We start from the raw sequence: 25492 nt of genomic DNA, 5'->3' as shown, positions 1-25492 counted from the left end.
CGGTCGGCAGGTGTGCGCGGGAGACAGCAGCACGCCTGCTGACAATTAAGTGGCTTATTAAGGCCCTTAATGAAGTAATTGATCCAAACTTTTCACTGCCCGTCCAACTGTTCGGCTGGTGGGCGGGCGAAAAGGCCAAGCAGCGTTTGCATTTTTGGCGAAACGTCATCCATGGGCAGGATGGGGTTTCGACCAGTGATTTTTTTTTTTAAAAAGGCCTTTTAACATTCATGTTTAACATGTCCCTGCTCATGTGACAGAGGCACATGAGGGGACATGTTTTCATTATTTTTAATATCTTTATTTTTTTATTTTAAAAACCTTCAGCTCCCTGAGGCAGCTCTGTGCCTCAGGGAGCTTTTACTGCACGCACCCGTGAACTTTTATGCTTGCGCCCCTCCCGCCCCCACCCCGGCAGTGCTGCAGCGCTTATTTCACGATGGCTGGCTGTTAATTGGCCAGCCAACGTGAAATCGCGGTCGGAGCCCAATCGCAGGTGGCGGTCGGCTTCCCAACCGCTCCCAGGCCCGCCGAGACCACCCGAACACTGGAAAATCCTGGCCTATCTATCACAGCAATAAAAATGGTCTGCATATTTTCTGAAGTAAATATGTCTGTGATGCACCATAAACCTCAAACCCACTTCTTTCCTCTCTGTCCAAGTATTTGTTGTGATGCGCTTTACATTCAACATAGCATGATGGAGGTCAGGAGTAGTGTTGCATTGTTATGGTAGGGCATTCATCCTATTCCTGGTCCTACAGCATTCTGTTTCATCCAGCATGAAAAAAATGCTCTAGTTGCCTTGCGCACCCCCACCAAAATTCTTTTTCTTGTATCTGTGGAGGAAATGTGTTCTAAATATGTCATGTGACACCATTTTCTCTTTTACTTAATTTCCCTTCAAGGTTCCAGTGACAGACACAATTGTGCAGCCAAAATATATTTCAAATGACTAATCAATACTTGGTCATCAATGTATTGCACTTGCTGAATGTAGTGAATGTAGCTTGACGTGCTGCACTTTGTGCATTGCCATGGATAGTGCTTTCAGCAATCATAAATTGAATACATTTAATTCTTATTTTTACCTACATCTGCATTTAGAGCCTTATTTCATTAAAGCATGTCCTTTGTAGCAATCACATTTGAGATTGTTTAGAAGCTATTGCCCATTGATTCAATATATTATATTTCTCTTAAACTGTTGGGACATTTTTGTGTTTCTTTCCCTATGACTTACTAAATTTATAAAATTCTCAATTATCCCACTCTTGACTTTTGCTCCTGTGCGCAGGACTTATTCCAAACGAGGTGAAGACTTTCATTATTGGAATCTCTGTCTGAATTAAGTCTCATTATCCGTAGCCCTGTATACCCCCCTCCCACCACGCCTCACTATCACCTGGTCTCACCTGGTGTGGTACTGAGCCCCACACACAGCAGGAAGGGCCCAGGGACTGTCCCAGGCCTGTGCTGGATTTGCTGATCTCACCCAGTGTTCGCACTTCCATTTTCAGTGTGTCTCCCAAATAGGCCAGTGCCTGTTGAGAATACTCCAAGTGGTTTCAGAGCCCCTGAGCCACAGTAACCTCAATTCAAGATAGCCTGCCAATTTCCTCACTGTCTAGACATGAAGAATAATTACTTGGATGGTTACCGGTGTACTGCCAGCACCCAAGGAACTTACTTGTTCCAGCCTTGGTAACCATACATTGGCGAGAAAAAGAGTTGAGTGGCCAGTTCAAAGAAGCACAGATTGCACTTTGAATTTTATGAAGTAACTCAGTTACAGTGGGACCTTGATGAATGAAGCGACCCTGCCTTTATCATTCCAGTGCCTTTTGATTCTGTTTAAATTAATTTGATCATGATTTCTTTGTGCGATAGCTTGAATCCACTCCACAAAGCAGAAGTCCTCCAATATCTTTATCCATGTACACAGAGTTGATGTTTTGCAAAGGAGTTTTGTGTCAGTTTATGTTGGCAGATGTACAAATGGAAAGTAATGCTACAGTTTTCCAACATCTGGTAAAGGCAAAAATAATCCTAATAATGAATGTCTGCCACAGATCGAATCAGCGAGCAGCTTATCGACACAGGCAGCCATTTTCTGTTAACTATTCTGAGTGAGTTTGCAGCATTTATTGACAACTTCACTGATCTTTTGACTAAATAACAAATAAGCCACTTCTGGCATCATCTTCCTTTCAACTAGTTGTTAAAACAGCAAATATAGCTGACAGCAGATTAAATGTGCTGAGTATATCCACAGTAGCTGCTTTTAAGCCACTTTTGTTTCTTAGACTGAGTGCTGCAGTAATTGGAAACAATATTATTTTACCCCTGGAACCTGGATTTGAATTTGATGTAGGTATAACATTTGTTTGACAGCTGCAGTAGCTAGTAGCTCATTTAGAGGGGAATCGTAATTCTGTGGGAGTATAGGTATTTTCTAACTTCACCCATAAAAAAATGACCAGGGTTGAATCTGATGCCAGAGTGATGTGTTAAGGGATGTTTTTGAGGCCGGATTAAAAACATTGGGTCTACATTCAATATTGTTGCTTCCATTTTACAGGTGTGGAATGGGTGCAACAACAACTTTGAGTGTAGCATCCTGTACTCAACTTAAGTGTGTGTTCAGGCTAAATTCTGCAGGGCTTTTTGGGTGGTTCTAAAATGAGCACAGCCTACATTTCAATGTTTTCCTGCACCTATTCTCGGAAAATTCATTAAGAATATCTTTCCAGGCTGTGAAGCGACTTAACCAGCTGTCCTTAAAGGGACTGCTGAAGGCAGCAGAAGAGACTGGCAGATTGTTTTTTTTGGCCTTCATTTGGAGCTAGGAAGAGCAGGAATTCTCCTCCTGCTTCCACCTTAATACTGCAGGCCGCTCTCTGTTTACGCTCATTCATACTGGCCAAAGTTTGCAGGGCTGGATTTGTGCTGGATTTGTGAATGGCTTTGGGATGATCTTTGAATCTCTCTTGAAGTGAGCGAGCTCAGTGCACCAAGCATTGCGTGTCTGATATCAGGTACTGTTGAAATGAAGCCCCATTGTTTTGTTTCTTGTTGAGTGACATTGCAAGTGAAGTTGGCCTTGAGGGGGCAGTGGAGGTAGATCCAGTTGGTCGACAAGTATTGAAGGTTTGCTGTGCTACGTTGGCAAACTTTTAAAAAAAAAACATTATTACTTAGGATGAATAAAGATAAGTCCAATTTTTGTTTTTAGAAAGTATTAAACGATGGCTCATTTTAAGAGCATGTGCCTCAGCAGACTTCTAAGATTGGGAACCGTGTTGTAGGGTCAAACCCATATAGTGGTGCGGCACTTCAGCGTATTCATGATGTGCATAAGACTGCAGTGTCTTATTGTATTTAAAGAAACAAAAATAAATAGCCACATTAAAGTGATAACCACAGAACTTGAATTTCGATTTGAAGCAAACTACTCATTTTCCGTGAGGGAAGTGAAGAGTTTGGGGACTTGTTTTAAAGGTATTACAAGAAAGGTTTATAATTGCCTGTTTAGTTGGAAGTACTTCACGGCATCAATTTAAAGGTCATTTGATTTATTGTCAGTATAATAATGCATTTCTTGATGTTATTACAATTCAAGGCCTGAAATTTAGGGCTGAGTTTTCACTGTGAAGGCAGGGAAACAGGTGCCGGGACCGTTTCCATATCCTGAACCGACTCCCAGGGGGAGAAGGTTACTTGTCGGAATTTTGACCTGCTCACCCCTTAATAGTCATGGAGACAGGTTCCCTGTCTAATTAAGGGCTGCTACTTTCGAGAAGGCCCGTTGAGTTAAGTGCTGATCAGGCATTTAACTGGGCAGCAGAAGGACTTCCCCGGTAGAGCAGAAATCTCACCTCCCTCCTCCACCCCCAACTTCCCCTGAGAATTGCTGGCCAATCAGAGGCTGACAGTTGTGCATTGCTTGGCAATGCCACAGAGGTGGTGACGGTGGTGGCTGCTGCCGGTAATGTACTCACCCGAAGCCCAGGATCACCTAGGGACCCAGGCCATAGGTGAGTGATTATGGAGGGGGTTGTGGGAGAGGTTAGGCTGCAAGGGCAAGGGGGATGGTTCTCAGCAGCAGCCCCCCCCACCCCCGGCCTTGCTGATGCTGGGTGCCTTGATCAGACACAGAGTACCTGAAAATAAGCCCCACCCCGCTCCCCAAAAGGAGCCCAGACAGGGTTTGCTTTTTGGACAAGGCAAGTCCTGTACCCGTCACTGGATGAATGCCGGCCGTGGTGAGATGAGGCCCTTAATTGCCCATTTAAGGAACTCCATTTGAGGCGGGATGGGAAAGTTGTCCACATACCTAATTGAGGCGGAGGCGGGAAGGCGATAGGGGCCCTATTCCCCACCCTTTCACCCAATTAAATGCCCCCCTCCACAACCAAACATGCCTTGGGGAAGGGCATTAAATTCCACCCCTAGACTTTTCTCATTAGCCATTAGTGTTTTAAGGTCGGAGACTCGGGAGAGCATTGTTCAAATAGAGAGCACTACTCCCCTCCATTTACATTTGTTAATGCTGATGTCCTGAGTGCAGTGCAGATAAGTGAGACTGAAAGAAGCCTGTGGAAAAATTTGGGTCTCCAGTGTCATTGATTTTACAGTGATCCTCATCTTTATATTATACGATCAAGTCACCTCAACATGAAAATATCTGCAGCAGCATCCCCAGTAGACATTTTAAATGTGTTTTTGTTTCTGTGGTACATTTTATCTGTGTTTTGCAGCACTTTACCTGATTCTTGTTAAATTATGGCTGAATGTGATTTGAGTAATACCAGTGCTTTTCCTCCGAGTTTTTAATTATACTGAAGGTCGTGAGGAGAATTTTCTCATTCCTTGCTTTGTACTGTAACTAGAGAATCGTTTCCAGCCCTATCTGAATTTCAAGCCCCAGAAGCAAATGCTTAGATATTTTCCGTAATGACATTTCACACTTAAAAGCCTTGCCTTTGTTGTGTGTTTGAGATATACTGTACAGCATGTGTAAAATTGTTCCTCCAGGGTGTATTTAAGATCTGCAGTTTACAATTATCATTGTGGTTGTGCTGAATCAAATTTACAAAGCTGGGAAAGAAGGTTTCAGTTAAACCTGGGACAAAACCAGTAGAGGGGGAGGACGATTCTAGTTATTCATTTACCGTAGGTGCATTAGGCGTGCTTCCCTCTTTTTCTTGTAATCCTCCCGTTTAGTTATGGGGCACCTTCACAGAATGCACATACATGTGTGTAAATGCACACTTAAGGTGAGGGATGATGGAAGAGACATTTTTCCATTCAGTGATGGCATCAGAGTAGGGAGGAGATTTGGCGTCTTGGAGAAACATCCCAACATCCCTAGGATAATGAGCCTCCGCCTCCCTGCATGGTAGCCACTTTCTATTTGTTGGACTCTTGTTTTGGCCCATTGTGTGGGAGTGAAATTATACGACATTACTCCACTGTGATACAAAGTTTATATTGTAACATGACAATGCTGGTGTTAGGCAAGTGAATTTGTGTCAGTATAAACAGAATATGCAGGGATATTAAGTGCTTTTTATTCCTCTTTTGCATTTGTATTCTCTTCATATTTTTACACTTTACCTTGCTGACTTCCATGTTGTGAGTTACAGCTTAAACTGCACTGATTATTACTCTAGCTGCTGCCTGGAGTACCAGTCCTGGTGTAAATGGGAGGGCAGCTCTGTTTCCAATTGTCCACAGATGAAATTTGTAAGCCGGAACCAGTTTTACAGTACCACAGTCCCCAGTGCTGAATGTCTGTGAAAAGATTTCTTAAATATTCAGACTGAGGGCATTTACCCTCTAATGTGTTATTAACCGAGGGGTTCAAGATAAATAATTCATTGAAAATGAGTAAGTGTGGTTTTTCCTTCACCCCCTTAGTATTTTAAACAAATCCAGGATTGGATTTAGATCTTAAGGGTGTAACATTAAGCTCTACTAATCGGTATAGTCTCGTGTTGATCTCTACTCCATACTGAATTAACCAGCTCCAACCACAGGGGCCCCTTAATTAGCTTCAGTATCCCTGAGTTAGGGAGTTAAAAACTGCCAGGGCTCCAGCACCTCACTGTTAGCCCTGCTGGAAAGTGTGTTTGTCAGCCTGGATCCCAATCCTACACCCTCTTTCCTAGCTGACCTATCTCACTTTCATCATTTCACATTCTGTCAATGTACTGATATTTTTATACACCCTTTATAATAACTATCTAATTCTGCATTCAATTCCTCATATATTTCTTGTTAATTTCAGCAGGCTTTTTATTACCTTGTGTTCTATTTAACAGCTCTCACAAAGGGGCAAAAAGGGTTGAGTAAAACCAGGCGTTGCAAAATGTTATGTCGAACACAGGTGACCTTTTTCCAATGTACGCAGAAGATAAGTGCATCCAGTAATTTGTTTGATTTGGGAGGCCACAGTCATGGTCTTGCTTTATTTTGTATGGAGCAAAATAAAAAAATCGTCAAAGGGCCAACCCCGTGATGATCCTTCCCCTCCGAAAGCTGCTCCGAATTAATTTTACAGCAGTGGAGTTACAGAAAAGTGGCATGAATGTAACAAATAGGTGTTGGAGCTGTCAGCAGGAGTTTGGCACTTCCCCTACCTCCTGTGGAGCTTCAAGAAAATTACAACCTTTCTGGGGGGAGGGAGGGGTGGGGGGAGGTGGGGAAGCAGGAATGGAACTGGAAAATACAGTGACTTTTGATTCTGTTCCTTTGAGCCCTGAAGTTATTTTTTTAACAGTTGAAAAGGGAAGAGAAACCGAGAGTGCTTGAAAATCTGCAATAAAAGCAAAATGTGAGAGACACGCAACAGGTTAATCTGTACCTGAAAAGGTTAACATTTCAGAATTGTCACAATAGGAAAGATCGCACTTTAGCCAGTACATTTTAACGTTATAACAATACTTGTTTTGTGTGATACTCTCAATCCATCATCACAAATTGTTCCAACCAAAAACACCGCCAGTGAAAGATTTGTTGTCGCCATCTAATCTTTTATATTGGCCTTGTTTTAACTCAGATTCTTGGAGAGCAGCATCCGTGAGCCAACTGTTTGTTTGTGCACTGTTCTATCTGCTGCTTGATTCCAGCGGCAGTAACATTGACACAGTTCGTTTTTATAGACATACAGGAATGTCATTTTAGTAGAAAAAGTACTGGTTGGTGGGGTGGGTGGGGCTAGCTCACAGATATTAAGTGTCCCAGGATCACATCTGAATAAGCATTGGCGTGAGAGTCACTTATTGTTGTACTGCTCAGTATTTTTCACAATTCAAGTGGATATAGATTTTTAAAAATGCACAAACCTACTGCAAACCTTCACTTCACTGAAACCTTAATGGTCATACTAGTTTGGAATGTGATCCTTCATCGGACCTATATTAGGAGTTGCCTGCCTGCCTGCCCGTCCTTGGGAAGTAAAGGAACAAGGTCGGGCGTGTGAGGTTGCATACTGCTGGTTCAGCTAGATGAAGCTAAATTGTAGCCCTTGATGGTGAATTGGTTTTACTATTCATCTGCTTTACAAGTGTGTTTTGGTGAGTTTTCATGCAGACATTTAGGACTGACATTGCGTCAGCAGCAAGTTATTTATTAAGCTGATAAAACTGAAGTGAATGGACTGGCTCCAGAATATGAAAGAAATTTGCTAGCTAGTGCATGTATATTGCAGGGTTACAGTTCCAGCTCACCAGATTGACCTTGTGGCATTGGCTGGAATGGGAGTTTGGTTATTGGACAGATTGAAAACAGTCATTGAAGATTCCTGAGTCAGGTTACCACAAGCAGGAGGCTGTTATAAGTAGTTCTAAATGAGGAGTATAAGGCATTGTTTTAGTGTCTGGTAAGAAAGCTATTGTAATAAAATGAGAAATTACTTAGTTTATGCCCAACAAATAGCTATTTTATGGAAATGGTTTCAAATGAACAATTGTTCACAAGCTTCAAGGCATTTATACAGGCAAATGTAGCAGCCTGTCTTTGATGTAGGTAGGAAAGGGGTATTACAATCACAAGTGTCTAGACAGAAATTAGTAGCCAGATGTTCCTTCGTGTAGAGGCCATTTAGGGGTATTGAAAATAGCCCGTGTCTGGTGTGATTGTCCCATTATTTAGCTGTTTTTATATTGGTGTCAGTGGGCTGTTTTGTGTGGCTGGTTTTTGAAACGTTGATCCAGCCCAGCCTTCAGCAGTTCCAGTATAAATTGGTCATATTTGCTAAAACCAACATCCAGTAAAGCTTATTTTGAAAAAAATGCCAGCTTGGTCACTACTTGATAAATACTCAAATGTGCCACTTTTATTGCCCAATTTTACAACTTGCTGATGAGGATTTGTGGAAGAGAACATCATCTTAACAGTCAAAAATCTGTGACCCTTTTGGAACTCTCCTGGCGTTGCTCAGTCAGGAGTGCGACAGAAAGGTCCGCAAATCGAGCTTGACACCTGAAGCAGCTTGATGTTGGGTCATTATTCGAGTGCATACCTCCATTCCTGGCTGCATCTCATGGCTGTAGGAGCACATGGTTTCTAATTGTTTTATGGTTGGGTTTCTCTCAGGTTCTGAAGATTTGGCTAAGGAAGCAAGATAAACCAATGCTTAGTGTAAAACAGACACTATAGGCACAAAAAAAAGCTTTACTTCTTTGTGCATGTCTCTTTCTCTCCTCCTCACATCTCTCATGCATAAAACTTTTAAAACAAAGGCTATTGCTTACTTCTTTTGAAGTTAACCTTTGTACTTCCCTGTCTCTGCATTGTAAGGTGCTCTGATTCGTATATGGAAAGCAATCAGATAAGATAGTTTTGAAAAAAATAAGAGGAGTTCCCCTTCAAGTTTTATTGATTTTGTATTTAGTAATATTGACTAATTAAATAATTATGTTGGCAGGAACTCATTGTGTATAAGGTCTCAGGCTCAACTGCAGTGTCCTGTCTCAATATCTTTCAGCAAAAATAAGTAGCTGTAGCATACACAAATAATGGAAAGTGCAAAGCTTTCCTCTTGCAGGCAATGAAAGAATGAAGGCTTCTTGGGTTAAATGAAATGTAAATTAGTGTGAAACACATCGGTCAACGAATTCATACAGAAGTCCATTGAGAAGCATCTACAGCACCAGCAAGACATTTCCATTCTGCTGTGCTTTCTATCTTGAGACTGGTGAATTAGTGCTAAAATCTCATTGTCCTGGATAGGGCCAGAATTCATTAAACTCATTACCACTTAAGACTCCTAGCAGCTGTCAGAGAGAGAGAGATGGATAGAGGCAGAGTTTCATCTGGCTTGAATTTGAACCTAGGTGCCCGAGTTAAAAGTACACTGCTCCGTTTCACATGTATCACCCAGCCTAACTGTAGAAGAAAGTTGTAGTTTATAAAGACTCAGTTATTACAGAGTAATTTAAAACAGACAACAGATTTTCTTTTAAAGGATACTTTTCAAATGACTCTAAAAATGTGATTATAGACTCCAATAAAATCCTGTGAGTTTGCTAAGCACGGAGCATTTATGAGATATTTATTTATAAGAATTGCCATATATGTATAAGAATTATGTGAAGTGCCATTAAAAGCGTCTTGAACATGACCTACTGTGAAAACACCCACTGCATAGTGGGGATATGAGAATTATTATGTAATTACCAGGTCTCAAGATCATTATCTTGTGCCTAAAATAAAACATTTAAACTCAAACGACCCTTATCTCCTCAAGTACTAATTACTTCTTTATCTAAAAGTACATGCAAATGTTCTGGTTCTGCAGTTTTGAAAGCTTTTGTCTTTCCTGGCCAGATTTTATGTCTTATCATTGTGTAATGTACTGAATGGAGGGGATCTTTCAATTAGTAATAAGAATGAGGGAGACATCTAGCCTTTGTACTGAATGAACAGAAGGAAATTGGACTTCCAGTACAATTTATCACTTTATCACTTGAAAACCTGCAACGAGTTCTCCAATAAGTCCAGCACTGTGGATGTCTGTTGTGGAGGAACATTCAGAAGTTGGAATATTAATGAGATGCTCAACCAACATAGAAGGCTTATAATGGCATTGATGTTATTTAACAGCATGGGGATTGCTTGAAAAGCATAGAGCTTTATTGTTCAACTACACTTACAGCTTATCTTAATTTATATTTCCCTCTTTCCTATTGGAGAAAAGGCTGCAGCAGCATTTCTGTATTTTGCGCAGAGTTCCAATGAGCTTGTGTTTGCACGGAAAGCATCTATTTCTTATCAGGGCTGTGAAATATTGTTCTTTTACCCAAGTAGTGCAATCACATAGCTAATACCTTAAAAGTCTGATTTCACTGGGTTTGCTTTGCAATCTTGCTGGGTCAAAGTTCACAGTCGTCAGGAGTTATTGGTGATGGGTTTAAAGTTCATCATATTCAGGAATCACTGGTCATGGTGAAAAGGGGAAGGAGGGCTTGGTTGTTGCTGAGCAAGGTCCATCCTGGCAGGGTTGCTGCTGGGTTGCTTTGTAATTTTGACCAGTGAAATGGTGGTTACTCCAAGAATGAAGAGCTGAACAAGTTGTTTCTGAGTATTGCTTAAAAAAAGAGACGCGTTGAAGCTTTTTGTCTTGCACTCATCAGGACAGAGTTTGTTGCACTGCAGGCTGTTAGTGAGCAATAAGCAGTGTCGGTAGCATCTGTAGGGAAGACTTCAGGCAAACTGAACTGGAGCATCTGCCATGAAAGCTCCCACTGATGATGCCATGCTGTTTAAATGCACAGTACAAGGTATGTAAAGATTGATTTTGAGGTGTTTGGAAATGCATTCAGCAAAGCCACTAAGGAGCAATTCTGAGACTTCCGAGATCGAGCAGTGGTGTCTGGTCATAGAGACGAATGGCTGCTTTTGGAACTCAGCCTTCTAAACTGGTATGTGCACAGAAGCACAAGAAGGATGGCAGGCTCTGAAGCCATAACCCCTTAGCAGAACAAGCCTCCAAGTAAACGACTGTTGAAATACTCCAAAACATGCAGAGTGTAACAAGAATAGGGTATCTCCATGTACACACCTGACAACATCCTGGTAAGTTGCTCAGAAGTACCTTGCCCGTAGGACTGCAAGCAGATCCTCAGAAGATCTCTGAAATCGTCCATATTTAAACGTTGCCCACGTCCTCCCCCTTCTAATAGGTTATCATTTAGAACAAAAGTGGTTCAAGCTTTTATCTTTGTAGGGCACAAGTGCCCTCACATGAGGGAGACATTTAGCCTTTGTACTGAATGAACAGAAGGAAATTGGACTTCCAGTACAATTTATCACTTTATCACTTGTAAACCTGCAACAAGTTCTCCAATAAGTCCAGCACTGTTGGATGTCTGTTGTGGAGGAACATTCAGAAGTTGGAATATTAATGAGATGCTCAACCAACATAGAAGGCTTATAATGGCATTGATGTTATTTAACAGCATGGGGATTGCTTGAAAAGCATAGAGCTTTATTGTTCAACTACACTTACAGCTTATCTTAATTTATATTTCCCTCTTTCCTATTGGAGAAAAGGCTGCAGCAGCATTTCTGTATTTTACACAGAGTTCCAGTGGGCTTGTGTTTGTATGGAAAGCATCTATTTCTTATCAGGACTGTGAAATATTATTCTTTTACCCAAGTATTGCAATCACATAGCTAATACCTTAAAAGTCTGATTTCACTGGGCAACATTTCCATGTACACACCTGACAACATCCTGGTAAGTAGCTCAGAGGTACATTGCCCGCAGGACTGCAAGTTGACCCTCAGAAGATCTCTGAAATTGTCCATATTAAACATTTCCCACATCGTAAAGAAAGTTTAAATCAATATTCCCAATGTTTTGCATATATGTTGAGCTGTGGATAAAAATTAGGATTTACCTGATCTCTCCCAAAGCTTGATGTCAGTGAAATTTAAACCTGAAAAAATGAGTGAGTGGTAAATAAAAGCTCTGATTGAGCTGAGATGTTGTGTTTTGTGAACCACATCTCTCAAGCTCCATAGATGTAGGAGCCCATACCCCTTATTTAAACCCTTGGATAGTTAGGCATATGCACGCATAGCACTAAGAGTGATCCCATTTGCTTACTTCGGTATTTTTCTTCGAATACATCTTTGCATACATCATTTCATATGTAGTGGGTGGGCGCACATGGTACACACCTTCCCTCCGCACAATGTCATCACCAGCATGCAGAGAACCCTTGATTATTAGTGGAATGCCTTTCAGTAGTGTGGAAGGTGCTTTGCTGTTCTGTCATGCTATCTATAACGATCTAAAAGGCCTCTTTTGTGATGCAAGCTTTTGCGTATCCCCTTGCTGACTCAATGAGCTGTCACGTTTCCACATTACAGTGTTGAATTAATGCATCATGCACTATTTATACCAGTCGTATTCCTGTTATGACAGTTAATGAGTATCGTTACTCAGTATTGTTACTACAAGTTGCAGCACATCCGACCTCTAAGAAAGCAGCGACTAAAGTTATGTGTACCTGCAAATGTGCATAAAAGAGGGGGAAGAAGTTACAGGACTGAGAGGAAATTAAAAGCTATGTCTGTGTGTTTAAAGGAAAATTATGTCTAATGATTATGGGGGGTGGTGGCGAGGTTAATGACTCATTGATGTTATGACAGAGAAGCGTGTTGGCTTTAAATCATGACAATCTTTATTAAAGTATCCTTAAGGGAGCATTGCTTTGGTTCTCTCAAAGTCAGCAACAAATTCCTTTACATACCTCAAGAGATATCACTATTCGCCACAGTAAAATATTTCACAGAAACATATTTCCGGCTCTTCAAATAAACACATTTCGAGAGTGCAAAGAAAAGTTGAGACACATGATTGAAAACCAGTGACACGTATGAACAGGAGAAAATGGCAGCTAATCCTGAAATTTGTTTTAAACACATCCACATTATAACAGGCTGAGGGAAGAGACTTTAACTGCCTTTCTCTTCTGACTTGGATTGTGGGATCCTGGTATCTATAAACCAGCTCCCAGTCTTTATACCCCAAACTGGATCTTTTTTTAATTCATTTACGGGATGTGGGTGTCGCTGGCAAGGCCAGCATTTATTGCCCATCCCTAATTGCTCTTGAGAAGGTGGTGGTGAGCTCCCTTCTTGAACTGCTGCAGTCCATGTGGTGTAGGTATGTCCATAGTGCAGTTAGGTGGGAGTTCCAGGATTTTGACCCAGTGACAGTGAAGGAACAGTGATATATTTCCAAGTCAGGATGGTGAGTGACTTGGAGGGGAACTGCCAAGTGGTGGTGTCTCCAAGTGTCTGCTGCCCTTGTCCTTCTAGATGGTAGCAGTCTTGGGTTTGGAAGGTGCTGACTATGGAGCCTAGGTGAATTTTTGCAGTGCACCTTGTAGATGGTACACACTGATGCCATTGTGTGTTGGTGGTGGAGGGAGTGAATGTTTGTGGAAGAGGCACCAATCAAGCGGGTTCTTTGGTCCTAGATGGTGTCAGGCTCTTGAGTGTTGTTGGAGTTCACTCATCCAGGCAAGTGGAGAGTATTCCATCACACTCCTGACTTGTGCCTTGTAGATGCAGGCTCTGGAGAGTCTGGAGGTGAGTTAATTGCTGCAGGACTCCTAGCCTCTCATCTGCTCTTGTAGCCACAGTATTTATGTGGCTAGTCTAGTTCATTTTCTGGTCAAAGGTAACCCCCAGGATCTTGATGGTGGGGTTTCACTGATGGAAATGCCATTGAACATCAAGGGGCAATGATTAGATCCCCTAGTGTTGGAGATGGTCATTGCCTGACACTTGTGTGACACGAATTTTACTTGCCACTTGTCAGCCCAAGTCTGGATATTGTCCAGGTCTTGCTGCATTTGGACATGTGCTGCTTCAGTATCTGAGGAGTCGCGAATGGTGCTGAACATTGTGCAATCATCAGCGAACATACCCACTTCTGACCTCATGATGGAAGGGAGGTCATTGGTGAAGCAGCTGAAGATGGTTGGGCCTAGGACACTACCCTGAAGAATTCCTGCAGTGATGTCCTGGAACTGAGACGATTGACCTCCAACAACTACAACCATTTTCCTATGTGCTAGGTATGACTCCAACCAGTAGAGAATCTTCCCCCTGATTCCCATTGACTCCAGTTTTGCTAGGGCTCCTTGATGCCACATTTGGTCAAATGCTGCCTTCATGTCAAGGGCAGTCACTCTCTCCTCACCTCTGGAGTTCAGCTCTTTGTCCATGTTTGAACCAAGGCTGTAATGAGGTCAGAAGCTGAGTGACCCTAGTGGAACCCAAACTGGGTATCAGTGAGCAGGCTATTGCTAAGCAAGTGCTGCTTGATAGCATTGTTGATGACCCCTTCCATCACTTTAGTGATGATCGAGAGTAGGCTGATGGGTGGTAATTGGCCGGGCAATCTGTATTTTTAGTGTAAAAAGACAGGTGTTATCAGGAGTAAACTGTGAAGTCTATCTTTGATCTCTTCTTTCCAGATGGGATTTGAACAGAGATTTTAGAGCAGCAGGGACAATTTTGTTTGTTGTGCATAGTGCCACTCAATCCTTTCCATGACTGGTTTAAAAATCAGCTGCATGGCGAAAACTTAATGTGCAGAATATGATTCAAAATGGACTGACTTCACTCACAGCAACTGCAGCAAAGGAACTAGGTTTTATGAATTTCTCCACTTCAGCTTTGTAACATTTAGTTTTAAAAAAAAGTACAGCAGTTAAAGACTAAAGAGTATTATTGTCCTCTTCTGGAAGTACTTAGACAGAATAGTCTCTTTAATTGTTCCAGCAGGTAAGTGGAAAACCTTTAATTGTTAAAATGTACTGTGTTAAATACAGTGAAACTGTTCTAGTACAAGTTTTGTGCAGTGATTCAGAACGTTCTTCATTTCCCTGGCTGGCTACACTGTTTAATATTATAGAATAGTGTGTTAACAATCCTTCAAATTTCTTGGGTGTAAGAAATATTTCCTTTGGCTGTGTTATGAATACAGCAGTTCATGCACTTACAGTATTACAATAGCATATAATGATCCAGTCAGTTGTAATAGCAAACAGGTTTTGGCTTAGTAAATATGGTTGTCTGGTTAAATAATCAGACTGACAGCATTTATTTTCAATGTATATGCCGACTTTTCATACATTGCAACCTGCAAGTAACTCTATATAGTTACTTAAAATGAAGAACGTTATGAAGAGATCTGATAAAGGTATTCAGAAAAGAAGAGGTTTTGGTAAGGTAAATAGGGAAAAAGGATTTCCGCTGGTTAGCACACTGGAATAAAATGAGACAGATCACCTGGCATCAGCATAAGCACAAAAAGCAACAACAGCACACACTGCCCTGTTGACCCTGCAAAGTCCTTACTAACATCTGGGGCTTGTGCTCGAATTTGGAGAGCTGCCCCAGAGACTTGTTGAGCAATAGCCTGACATAATCTACAGACAATATCCCAGACACCACCATCACCATCCCTCAGTATGTCCTGTCTCACTGGCAGGACAGACCCAGCAGAGGCAGCAGTGCAGTGGTATACAGTCAGGAGGGAGTTGCCCTGGGAGTCCTCAACATGGACTCCAGACCCCATGAAGTCTCATGGCATCAAATCATTTATAGGCAAGGAAACCTCCTGCTGGTTACTATGTACTGTGCGCTCCCCTCCTGCCACCTCAGCTGATGAATCAGTACTCTTCAATGTTGAACATCACTTGGAGGAAGTACTGAGGGTGGCAAAGGCACAGAACGTACTCTGGGTGGGGGACTTCAATGTTCATCACCAAGAGTGGCTCAGTAGTGCCATTACTGACCGAACTGGCCGAATCCTGAAAGGCATTTCTGCCAGACTGGGCCTGTGATAGGTGGTGAGGGAAAAACCTACAGTTGTCCTCACCAATCTACCTGTCACAGATGCATCTGTCCATGATCACCGCACAGTCTTTGTGAAGATGAATTTCCATCTTCACGCTGAGGATATCCTCTGTCGTGTTGTGTGACACTACCACTGTGCTATATGGGATTTGAATAGATTCAGAACAGATCTAGCAGCTCAAAACTGGGCATCCATGAGGCGCTTTGCACCATCAGTTGCAGCAGAATTATATTCACTCAATCTGTGAACTCGTGGCCTGGCATATCCCTTTCTCTGCTATTCCATCAGCCCGGGAGATCGACCCTGGTTCAATGAAAACTGCAGGAGAGCATGCAAGGTGCAGCACCAGGCATACCTAAAAGTGAAGTGGCAACCTGATGAAGCCAAAACACAGGACTTACTTACATGTCAAACAGCGAAAGCAGCATACGATAGAGGAGCGAAGCAATCTCGCAACTAATGGATTGGATCAGAGCTCTGCAGTCCTGCCACATCCAGTAATGAATGTTGGTGAACAATAAAACAACTAACAGGAAAAAAGGGTCCACAAATATCTCCATCCTCAATAATGGGGAGCCCAGCACATCAGTGCAAAAGAGAAAGTTGAAGTGTTTTCAACTATCTGCAGGCAGAAGTTCTGAATGGATGATCCACCTCGGCCTCCTCCTGAGGTCTCCAGCATCACCGGAGCCAGTCTTCAACTAATTCACTTCACTCCAGTTGAAATAACTGAAGGCACTGGATAGGGCAAAGGCTATGAATGCTGATAACATTCCAGCAGTAGTACTGAAGACTTGCACCCCAAATTAGCTGCACCTCTAGACCAGCTATTCCAGTACAGCCACAACACTGGCATCTACCATTGTGGAAAATTGCCTGGGTATATCTTGTCCACAAAAACAGGACAAATCCAATCTGGCCAATTATCGCCCCTTCAGCCTACTTTCAATCATCAGCAAAATGATGGCATGTGTCATCGAAGTACTGTCATGCATTACTTACAGAGCAATAACCTGCCCAGTTTGGGTTCCGCCAGGGCCACTCAGCTCCTGACCTCATTATAGCCTTGGTCCAAATATTGATCAAAGAGCTGAACTCAAGACGTTTGGTGAGAGTAACTGTCCTGGATATCAAGACAACAATTGACTGAGCGTGGCATCAAGAAACCCTGGTAAAATTGATGCCAGTGGGAATCGGGGAAACCCTCCATTGGTTAGAGTCATACCTGGCATAAAGGAAGGTAGTTGTGCTTGGTAGAGACCAATCAGCTCACTTTCAGGACATCGCTGCAGGAGTTTTTCAGGGTAGGGTCCTAAGCCCAACCATCTTCAGCTATATCATCAATGACCTTCCCTCCATCATAATCTCAGATGTTTGCATGATCAATGATGGTTGCACGACGCTCAGTACCATTGCAGCTCAGTTAACGAAGCAATCCGTGTCCATATGCAGTAAGACCTGGACAACATTCAAGCTTGGGCTGATGTGTGGTGGGAATGTTACTTGCCACTTAAGTGCCAGGCAATGACCATCTCCAACAAGAGAGAATCTTACCATCTCCCCTTGACATTCAGTGGCATTACCATCACTGAATCCCCCACTATCAACATCCTGGGAGTTACCATTGACCGGAAACTGAGCTGGACCAGCCATATAAATATTATGGAAACAAGAGAGGTCAGAGGCTGGGAATTCTGCAGCGAGTAACTTGCCTTCGGACTCCCAAAGCCTGTTCACCAACTACAAAACACAAGTCCGGATTGTGATGGAATACTGTCCGCATGCCTGGATGAGTGCAGCTCCCACAACACTAAAGAAGCTCAACACATCCAGGACATGAGAACATGGGAGCAGGAGTAGGCCATTCAGCCCCGCGAGCCTGCTCTGTCATTCAACTACCACAACATCATTTTCCTGTGCTATCCCCATATCCCTTGATGCCATTGGTGTCTAGAAATCTATTGATCCCTGCCTTGAACATTCTAAATGACTGAGCTTCCACAGCCCTCTGGGGTATAGAATTTCAAAGATTCACTACCCTTTGAGTGAAGAAATTCTTCCTCAGCGCAGTCCTAAATGGCTTGCCCCTTATTCTGAGACTGTGTTCTTTGGTTTTAGATACCCTCCCCAGGGAAAACATCCTTTCTGACAAAGCAGCCCACTTAATTGGCACTCCATCCACCCCCTTAAACATTCATTCACTTCCTCCACCACCAATGCACAGTGGCAGCAGTGTCCTCCATCTACAAGAGGCTCCGTCTACAACACCTTCCAAACCCGCGACCTCTGCCACCTCAAAGGACAAGGGTAGCAGAGGCATAGGAATACCACCACTTGCAAGTTTTCCGCCAAGCCACACACCACCCTTTCTTGGAACTATATCACTGTCCCTTCACTGTCACTGGATCAAAATCCTGGACCTCTCTTCCTAACAGCACTGTGGGTATATGTACACTACTTGGACTGCAGTGATTTGAGAATGTGGCTCACCACCACCTTCTCAAGGGCAATTCAAGGTGGGCAACAAATGCTGGCCTAGCCAGCGAAACTCACATTCCATGAAAGAGTAAAAAACAAGGTAATCAAGGGGGAATAAATTTATGAACATCACCAAAACAAGAGGCAGTGATTAAAAGAAATTATTTCACATGGGAAACTAGGATAGAAAATGTTCTACTAGAAGCAGTGGTCTAAGAAGAATTCACAATTGCTATTAAAAAGGAAGTAGATAAACATTTGGAGAATGATAAGGCCTGAGTAACTGAAGTAGAAAACTCTTTTTAGATCTAGCAAATAACGGTGGGCTGAATGGCCTAGATTTGTGTTGTAAAATTCTTTGAACCTTTTAATTGGCCAATTGATAGCAATGCTGATTTGATCTTACTAAATGTGTTATTCAAAATATTTAAATCTATTAGCTTTTCTCACTGAGCATACTATTAAAAAAACTGCTTTCCCTGAATGTGGAATCTTCTGAAAGTTGCAACTGTGATGACATTTTCAATAGACTTTAGCGATTTTGTGAATGTAAGAATTTGTAAAAGCAGGGTCAGTGATCCCATAGTGAAGTGATTATCACCACAGGTTTTTACAACAATTTATTTTGTGTGCTTAAAAGTAGATAAAGTTGAGTAGAATACCCTGTGAAAGCCACATTGTAAAACATGTAATACTACAGCACTATCTTCCCCAGCCCCTAACATGATGTGCTTTGACCTGAGATCTTGGAGCATATTGTTCCAGTATGGCGGCAACAGCTTTTTACCAGAAATTTTCTTTTTGTTCTGTTATCTTAAACTAAAGAAAATTGAAGCCATGTGTTAGGCAGTTGTGTTCAGCATTGCCTCTCAGGCCCCCTCCAGTGACCCAGTATGTTGATAATTTTGATTATTGCTAATTACAATGTTTGCTATACACCCTTTTAAAATTTTTCTTTAAAGTCCATTTCTTTTACCAATGGAGAGTTTCCAAGTAATGGCCTGTGAATATTGCGAATTGGACAGATTTCTTGCAACAATTTGTGCTACTACTGTGTGTGATCACTGTCACAAATATAGTGTCTGATGCTGAGTATGTCTAGAGTTGCAATTTCATAAGAGTCAACATAAACACTTCTGAGAATAGCGGAAGAAAAGAATGATAAATAATGATAAATACTTGTGGCTGATCATTCAAATTCCAACTCTTATTTAGGTGAGCTGGTTTTAACTTAACCTTTGTCCTCAAGATCATAACAACAATAGCATCTATTTATTGTGGGCCTCTTTGGGCTGAACAGTATATTTAATCAACATAGGAGCTTCATACTCTCTCAAGCAAAGGAGGTTATTGCTTGAATATCCATCAGTCAAAGGACTCATTCTGTACTGTGATTGGTCAGAGATTACATCATGCAATTGTTATAGTGACAGGAAGATGCAATGATATGTTGTGGTATGTAGTGCAGCTTAATTGAGTCTGAGTTCTACTCCTGTAACGTGTCAGTGCATTACTTGAATAGTTCATAAATGCATCACAAGGGAAGCACGCATGGGATTTAGTTACATATTTACCTCTAGCTTTGCATCAAAATCAATATAGGTTTTAACCCCTGACCTCCATTGCTATGGTGGTGGATCGGCTGAGAGTGCAGATGGCAGACTGGTTTCTTGGGTATCTACTTGAGCCATTGAACTGCTTATTAATGAAGGTCTCGCAGAGTTTCATGGATATCTAATTATTATGGTAGCAGAAAAGGTCACAAGATATGAAGAAGGCTTCTGACCTTGATTTGGCCAGTGTTCTAGCTGAGAACTATTGTAGTCTTGGCTTTGTGTATGTGAGGCACAAGGTTTTGTTGCACACTGAATAGGTTGGTTAACCTTTAAATGACTGGAAATGCTAAACACATGGTCATTTTCCTACTAAATGTTTTATTGTATAAGCAAAAGAGAAACCATCTCTGTGCTGTTTAGAACCCATTCAGGATGGTGTTTAGTGATAGAACATAACTTCAAAAATCTTTTCACCATTATGCTTTGTGTGTATTTGTAAATGTAAATACTATTTTTTGTGGGATATTTGGGTAACAACAAAAACATGGTGTGGTCTAGCATTGAGTGTTCTTATTGTTTTTTTCACCATTATAATGTAAGTTTTATTTTAAATTCCGTGCAGCTCCAGCTTCTCTGACTACTGTTGTGTCTTCAAATTTCTTTTCAGGATTTGGATTAGAGTTATGCACTTGAACTCCTGTGGATTCACCTGAATTGTGAACGCCTCAAACCCTGTTTGCTTGTTACATTGAAAGGAATTCATTAATTAGCATCGCTAATGTCTCTGATGGACAAGCACAAAGTGAAGCGGCAACGATTGGATCGAATTTGTGAAGGTAAGCCGATTGTAAAGTCATTTGGTCTTTAGCAATAGTGTAAGTGATTATTGAAGAATCCCTAGATCATTAGATCTGATGAACTGGGCTGACAGCTTTTCTAAATTGCAGCTGGAAGAACAATTTAAAACTAGACTAGATCTTATGTTGTATTTGCTTCAACCATAATAGCAGTGTCAGGTGGGCTCAATGGTGGTCATAAAGTTTTGGATTTAGGCTTCATTCCAGGGACATGAGTACATAAACTCAGTTGATATTTCAACGCAGTACTGAGTGAGTTCTGCATTAATGGAGGTACCGTCTTTTGGATGAGATGTTAAATTGCATCCCGGTGTGTATTCAGACAAACATAAAAGATCTCTGGCACTATTTGAAGAAAGCTGGAGAGTTCTGCTGGTGTCCTGGCCAACATTCCTCCCTCGATCAGCATGACCAAAACACAATAACCTATCATTTGTTATCTTGCATTATGAAGATTGGCTGTTGTGTTTAGCTACACACCAGCAAGTATTCAGTGCAAAATAATTTGACTGTGCATTGCTTTGGGACGTTCTGAGCATCTAAAAGGTGCTATATAAATGCAAGTTCTTTTGGTGCTGCCCTGTATATGAGGTGATAACAATGCCCTATAAATATGATGAAGTTATCTCAACTTACAGAAGAAGCCAGTTTCTGGTTTGCATGGACCTTTCTGAACTCTATACTGCAGAAAGTCCACTTCCACAGTATTATTTATTGGGAGCAGTGATCTAGATGTGCTTGTGTAGGACAATAGGCAGAGAAATTTGGGGTGTAAGATGAGTAAAATAGACCACCCAATATATGGACCCCTGATTTTCCTTTCTAAGTGGGTGAAAAGGAAAATGGGATGGAGCGAAAAATGGTGGTGGGCAAATAATGGGTGTAGTCTCTCATGGGGCAGCTGACCTGATCTAGCTTGTTTGACATCCCTATTGAAGTTGAGAGAATTTTTGCCCATTTTTTTGGTTCAGTAACAGTAATCAACACACCCCAAGAGATCACTGGGTGGAACAGAAGGTAGAGGTGGCCATTTCTGGTAATAGATGCTCTATTAAGATTATCCGTTGTGGACCAGTCTCTGAATTTATACTTAACGAGCACCGGCCTGTGAAAATTTTTGAGTCTTTATTCATGTTTAGTAGGATAAAAATAGACTTTCCAATTTCAATAAACAATATTTTGTAGCTACATAAAATAGTCTATGAAATCCTCTATATGCTTAGCACATTATTTGGTTACAACAGAGTACAATACTCTTAGACTCTGCCTACAGTGGGTATTCTACTTTTATCGATTGGAGCTATGGGAATGAGTAAGCAAAAGTGTCCTGTAGAACCTGGACAGATTTATCTATATAGTTGCCTCTCTTTAGGCTAACTCTTCCAATATTATATTCTTTAACTTGGGGTTATTTCATAATTCTACACGTTCTTGATCATTACAATAAAAGGTAGTTAAATTGTGATATGATGGCAAAAAAAAGTCAGCTTGATCTGAGTGTTCTGCGTGTCCACATCTGACCTTATTTCGACTGCATCTGAGACAAGTAGAGGTTAACCAGGACAAGCAATAGCCCCAGAGACAGGTATATAGATGTGTAAATTAATTCTGCCTCTGAATAGCCATAAGGGAAAGATTACAATCACTCATTCAGTGGTTGGGCAGAAATATGTGCCCCCAATATTAGGGAAATGTTAGGGAATTAGGGGAATCTGGTCTCCTAAAATACCTTCATGTTGTACTCACACCTCTATGAAGTAATTTAGCAGCCTCCAGTAGTGTTTGCTCCATTAAGATATTTGCTATATATTGTGATTAGCTTTTTTTGTTTAACTGTGGCAGACAGGTCTCCCAGTGTGCGGTTGGTTAGTGATGCTGCATTCTCCGCAAATCTGGACTTTCACTTAAGTATGCAATTAATACAATGTGCCTGATGCAAGTCTTTGGCATTAATTGTCCATGATTTATGTAACCCTATTTTGGATTCATGCTATTTACATCCTTTTTTTGTTTGATTTAGCAAGGCCCCTGATTCCAAGGTTAAACTTGTGATTGCTTCTGTGGGTTAAAACATTTTAGCCATTTTTAATCCATTTCTGTATAACTTCTTGACCAGAATATAAAGAACTGGTCAGTGGGTTTGTGCACCACCATATAGAACCAGAAGGTCCCAGCTTCAGTCCCCATTCTCTGTTAAGATAGTCAGTTTTAGTTGGAATGGCTCAGCAGGTCTGGCAGCATCTGTGGAGAGGAGCACAGTTAACGTTTCGAGTCCGCATGACTCTTCAACAGAACTAAGGAAAAATAGAAAAGGGTGAAATATAAGCTGGTTTATGGGGGGCGGTGGGACAAGAAGAGCTGGATAGAGGGCCAGTGATAGGTGGAGATAATAGGTGGTTATCTCCACCTATCACTGGCCCTCCATCCAGCTCTTCTTGTATCCCCCCCCCACCTTTTAAACCAGCTTATATTTCACCCCTTTTCTATCTTTTCTTAGTTCTGTTGAAGAGTCATGCGGACTCGAAACGTTAACTGTGTTCCTCTCCACAGATGCTGCCAGACCTGCTGAGTTTTTTCAGGTATTTTTGTTTTTGTTTTGGATTTCCAGCATCCGCAGTTTTTTGCTTTTCTCTTAGTTGGAATGGCAGCAGGTTTGGAACAGTTGGCTGCAAAGCCTTTAGGGCAAGACTAGGGAGAAATCAGCCAGGCTTCCTGCTCCCATTGTTATGCAGTGGCCCCTGCTGGCAAGTGCACTGTATGGACAGTGAATGAGGAGCGCATCAGGCTTGACTGTGATTCTTCCTCCGGTCAAGTAATCCGTCAGCACTCGATAGGGTTCAAGAATAAAGGGTGGGCAACTCGTGAAGTGCTGCCAGGTAACTGGCGTTCGTGAAACTGCCCCAGAAATGTTATTTCAAGACAAACTACTGAACATGTTCTATTTAATGGTATTATACACATTACAGCCATATCTCATTTGTAGTTTGGCAAAGGCTCTTCCCAGTTATTGCTGTGGTGGAAAACAATGCTGCTGTGTGGCAAGATGTAAAAGAAAGGCAGCGTTCCCATGGTCCGTCTTTCATTAGTTCTTTGCTTTTGTATCAAATATATTTAAAGCAGCTTAAGAGTCCCTTTTGCCCGTGATATGTTAAAGTAAGTTTCATCTACATTTGAGGGTAATCATGCTTTGTTGTTTTATAAAAGTGGCTTTGAAGCCAAGTTAAAAGGGAACAAATAAGCAGACACTAAGCTTTTTAAAATTTGCCTTTCTGTCAGATGTTTTTCATCAGATCTGATAGCTACAGATTGGAGAATAACTGGAATGAGGGAACAGGAATGGCAGTAAAATTTCCACGGTTGTGGATTTGATTACGACTGGAGATTATTTCCAGCTGCACGCTTTAATTTGTCATTTCCTCTTAAAGGGGACCAGTTCACTGAACCACATTTCAGCAAGTTGTGCAGCATGAACCAAGGGCAGAGGTACCTGCAGCACCTCTGTCCATTTACACAGCTGGCAATGAAGTCGAATCAGGTTGAAGATTACCTTGCTACATTGTAACTTAAATACAAATGCAATTAAGCTGTATCAAACCATTGACACCCCCCTCCCTACCTTTTCCTGCTTATTCTGCAATTCCGCATTGAGTTTTCAGTCTCACGGTGTCAAGGAGCTTCCTCATACAAAGGGCGAATCAAAGGATGACACCTCTGCAGTGGTATTTTGCCTTTTATAGTGTAGTGCATGGGAATAGGCCACCTTCTCTCACTTTTGTATTGGCTGAATGGCTCGGCAATCCTAAAGGGAAGAGGCAAAATGATTGAAATATAAAAAGTATTGGAGTTTAAATATAAAATTTAGAAATTCAGTGCAATATACATTCAAGCCCTAATTTTAACCGGGAGACTGAATCAAATTGGTGGAGGGTTTGTGGGTGGGGAAAGTGGAAGAGGCAAGTGCCAAACCATTGCTGGCACTCTGCAGACCTCAGCAGTGTATAGTTCAGCCTTTTTAACTCCCAGGCCTCATGCTGCTGGTCCAAATGGGCAGCTAGAAAGGGATCTCAGGTGGCAGCTGACAACAACGAAAGGTGCTGGATAGGATTTCTGGAGACATTGAGAGAGAAAGAGAAAGGTAGAGCCTGGGGCTTTCAACTTGCCTTGTTGGGCCCAGAGGAGCTTCCTAGCTGCTCAAGGAGAATGCAAACCTTACCTGGTTGGACCTCCTCTGGACTTGGGTCCTATTCCTGCTCCTGGTGAGAGAGGCCCAGCAGCATCTCTGCTCATGCCAAAGTTAAATTGCCAGCCGGAGCCCTGAGATGTCAATCAGATGGCTGCATGTGCTTGGCATCTGCACGGAAGCAGATTAAAATAGAAGGCAGTGGTATTGGGATGGGATGTCGGTGGGCTAGCTACTCTGGGCTGCATTTTACGTTTTTGGTGTATGCCCACCCCACTGTCTTCCCGCTCACCCCCATAATATGGGGGGGTGGGTGGGCGCCAAAATTGGCAGCCTGCCTGCCATATTTAAATAGACAATCAAGGATCGATTTGGCTTGTTACCAAGCTGATTGACACCAATAATATGCTGCCCATGCCATAAAACGGTTGGCATGGACAGTCAGGTGGCAGTAGGCAGCCTGATTTTTAAAAAAAAAAAATTATTTAAAGGGTGAGAAGGCAGGCTGGGGGGTTTGGGGGGTGGGGTG

The 25492-nt window shown here is 41.9% G+C and overlaps 1 protein-coding gene across 5 annotated transcripts in view; it reads left to right on the top strand.

Annotated features, from left to right (window-relative positions):
- Positions 1-25492, top strand: part of LOC144694436 (C-terminal-binding protein 2) — a 312875-nt gene that overhangs the window by 104088 nt on the left and 183295 nt on the right. For all 5 annotated transcript variants that reach the window (XM_078564845.1, XM_078564840.1, XM_078564844.1 and 2 more), the window contains exon 2: positions 20594-20762. In XM_078564845.1, coding sequence (XP_078420971.1) covers positions 20705-20762 — 58 coding nt within the window. In that variant the 5' untranslated portion in view covers positions 20594-20704. The remainder of the gene's footprint in view (positions 1-20593; positions 20763-25492) is intronic.

The sequence above is a fragment of the Cetorhinus maximus genome, chromosome 20, assembly GCF_964194155.1.
Source record: "Cetorhinus maximus chromosome 20, sCetMax3.hap1.1, whole genome shotgun sequence".
Lineage (NCBI taxonomy): Eukaryota > Metazoa > Chordata > Chondrichthyes > Lamniformes > Cetorhinidae > Cetorhinus > Cetorhinus maximus.
The sequence above is the reverse complement of the archived record's forward strand: the minus strand, read 5'-3'. Positions and strand labels throughout refer to the sequence as shown.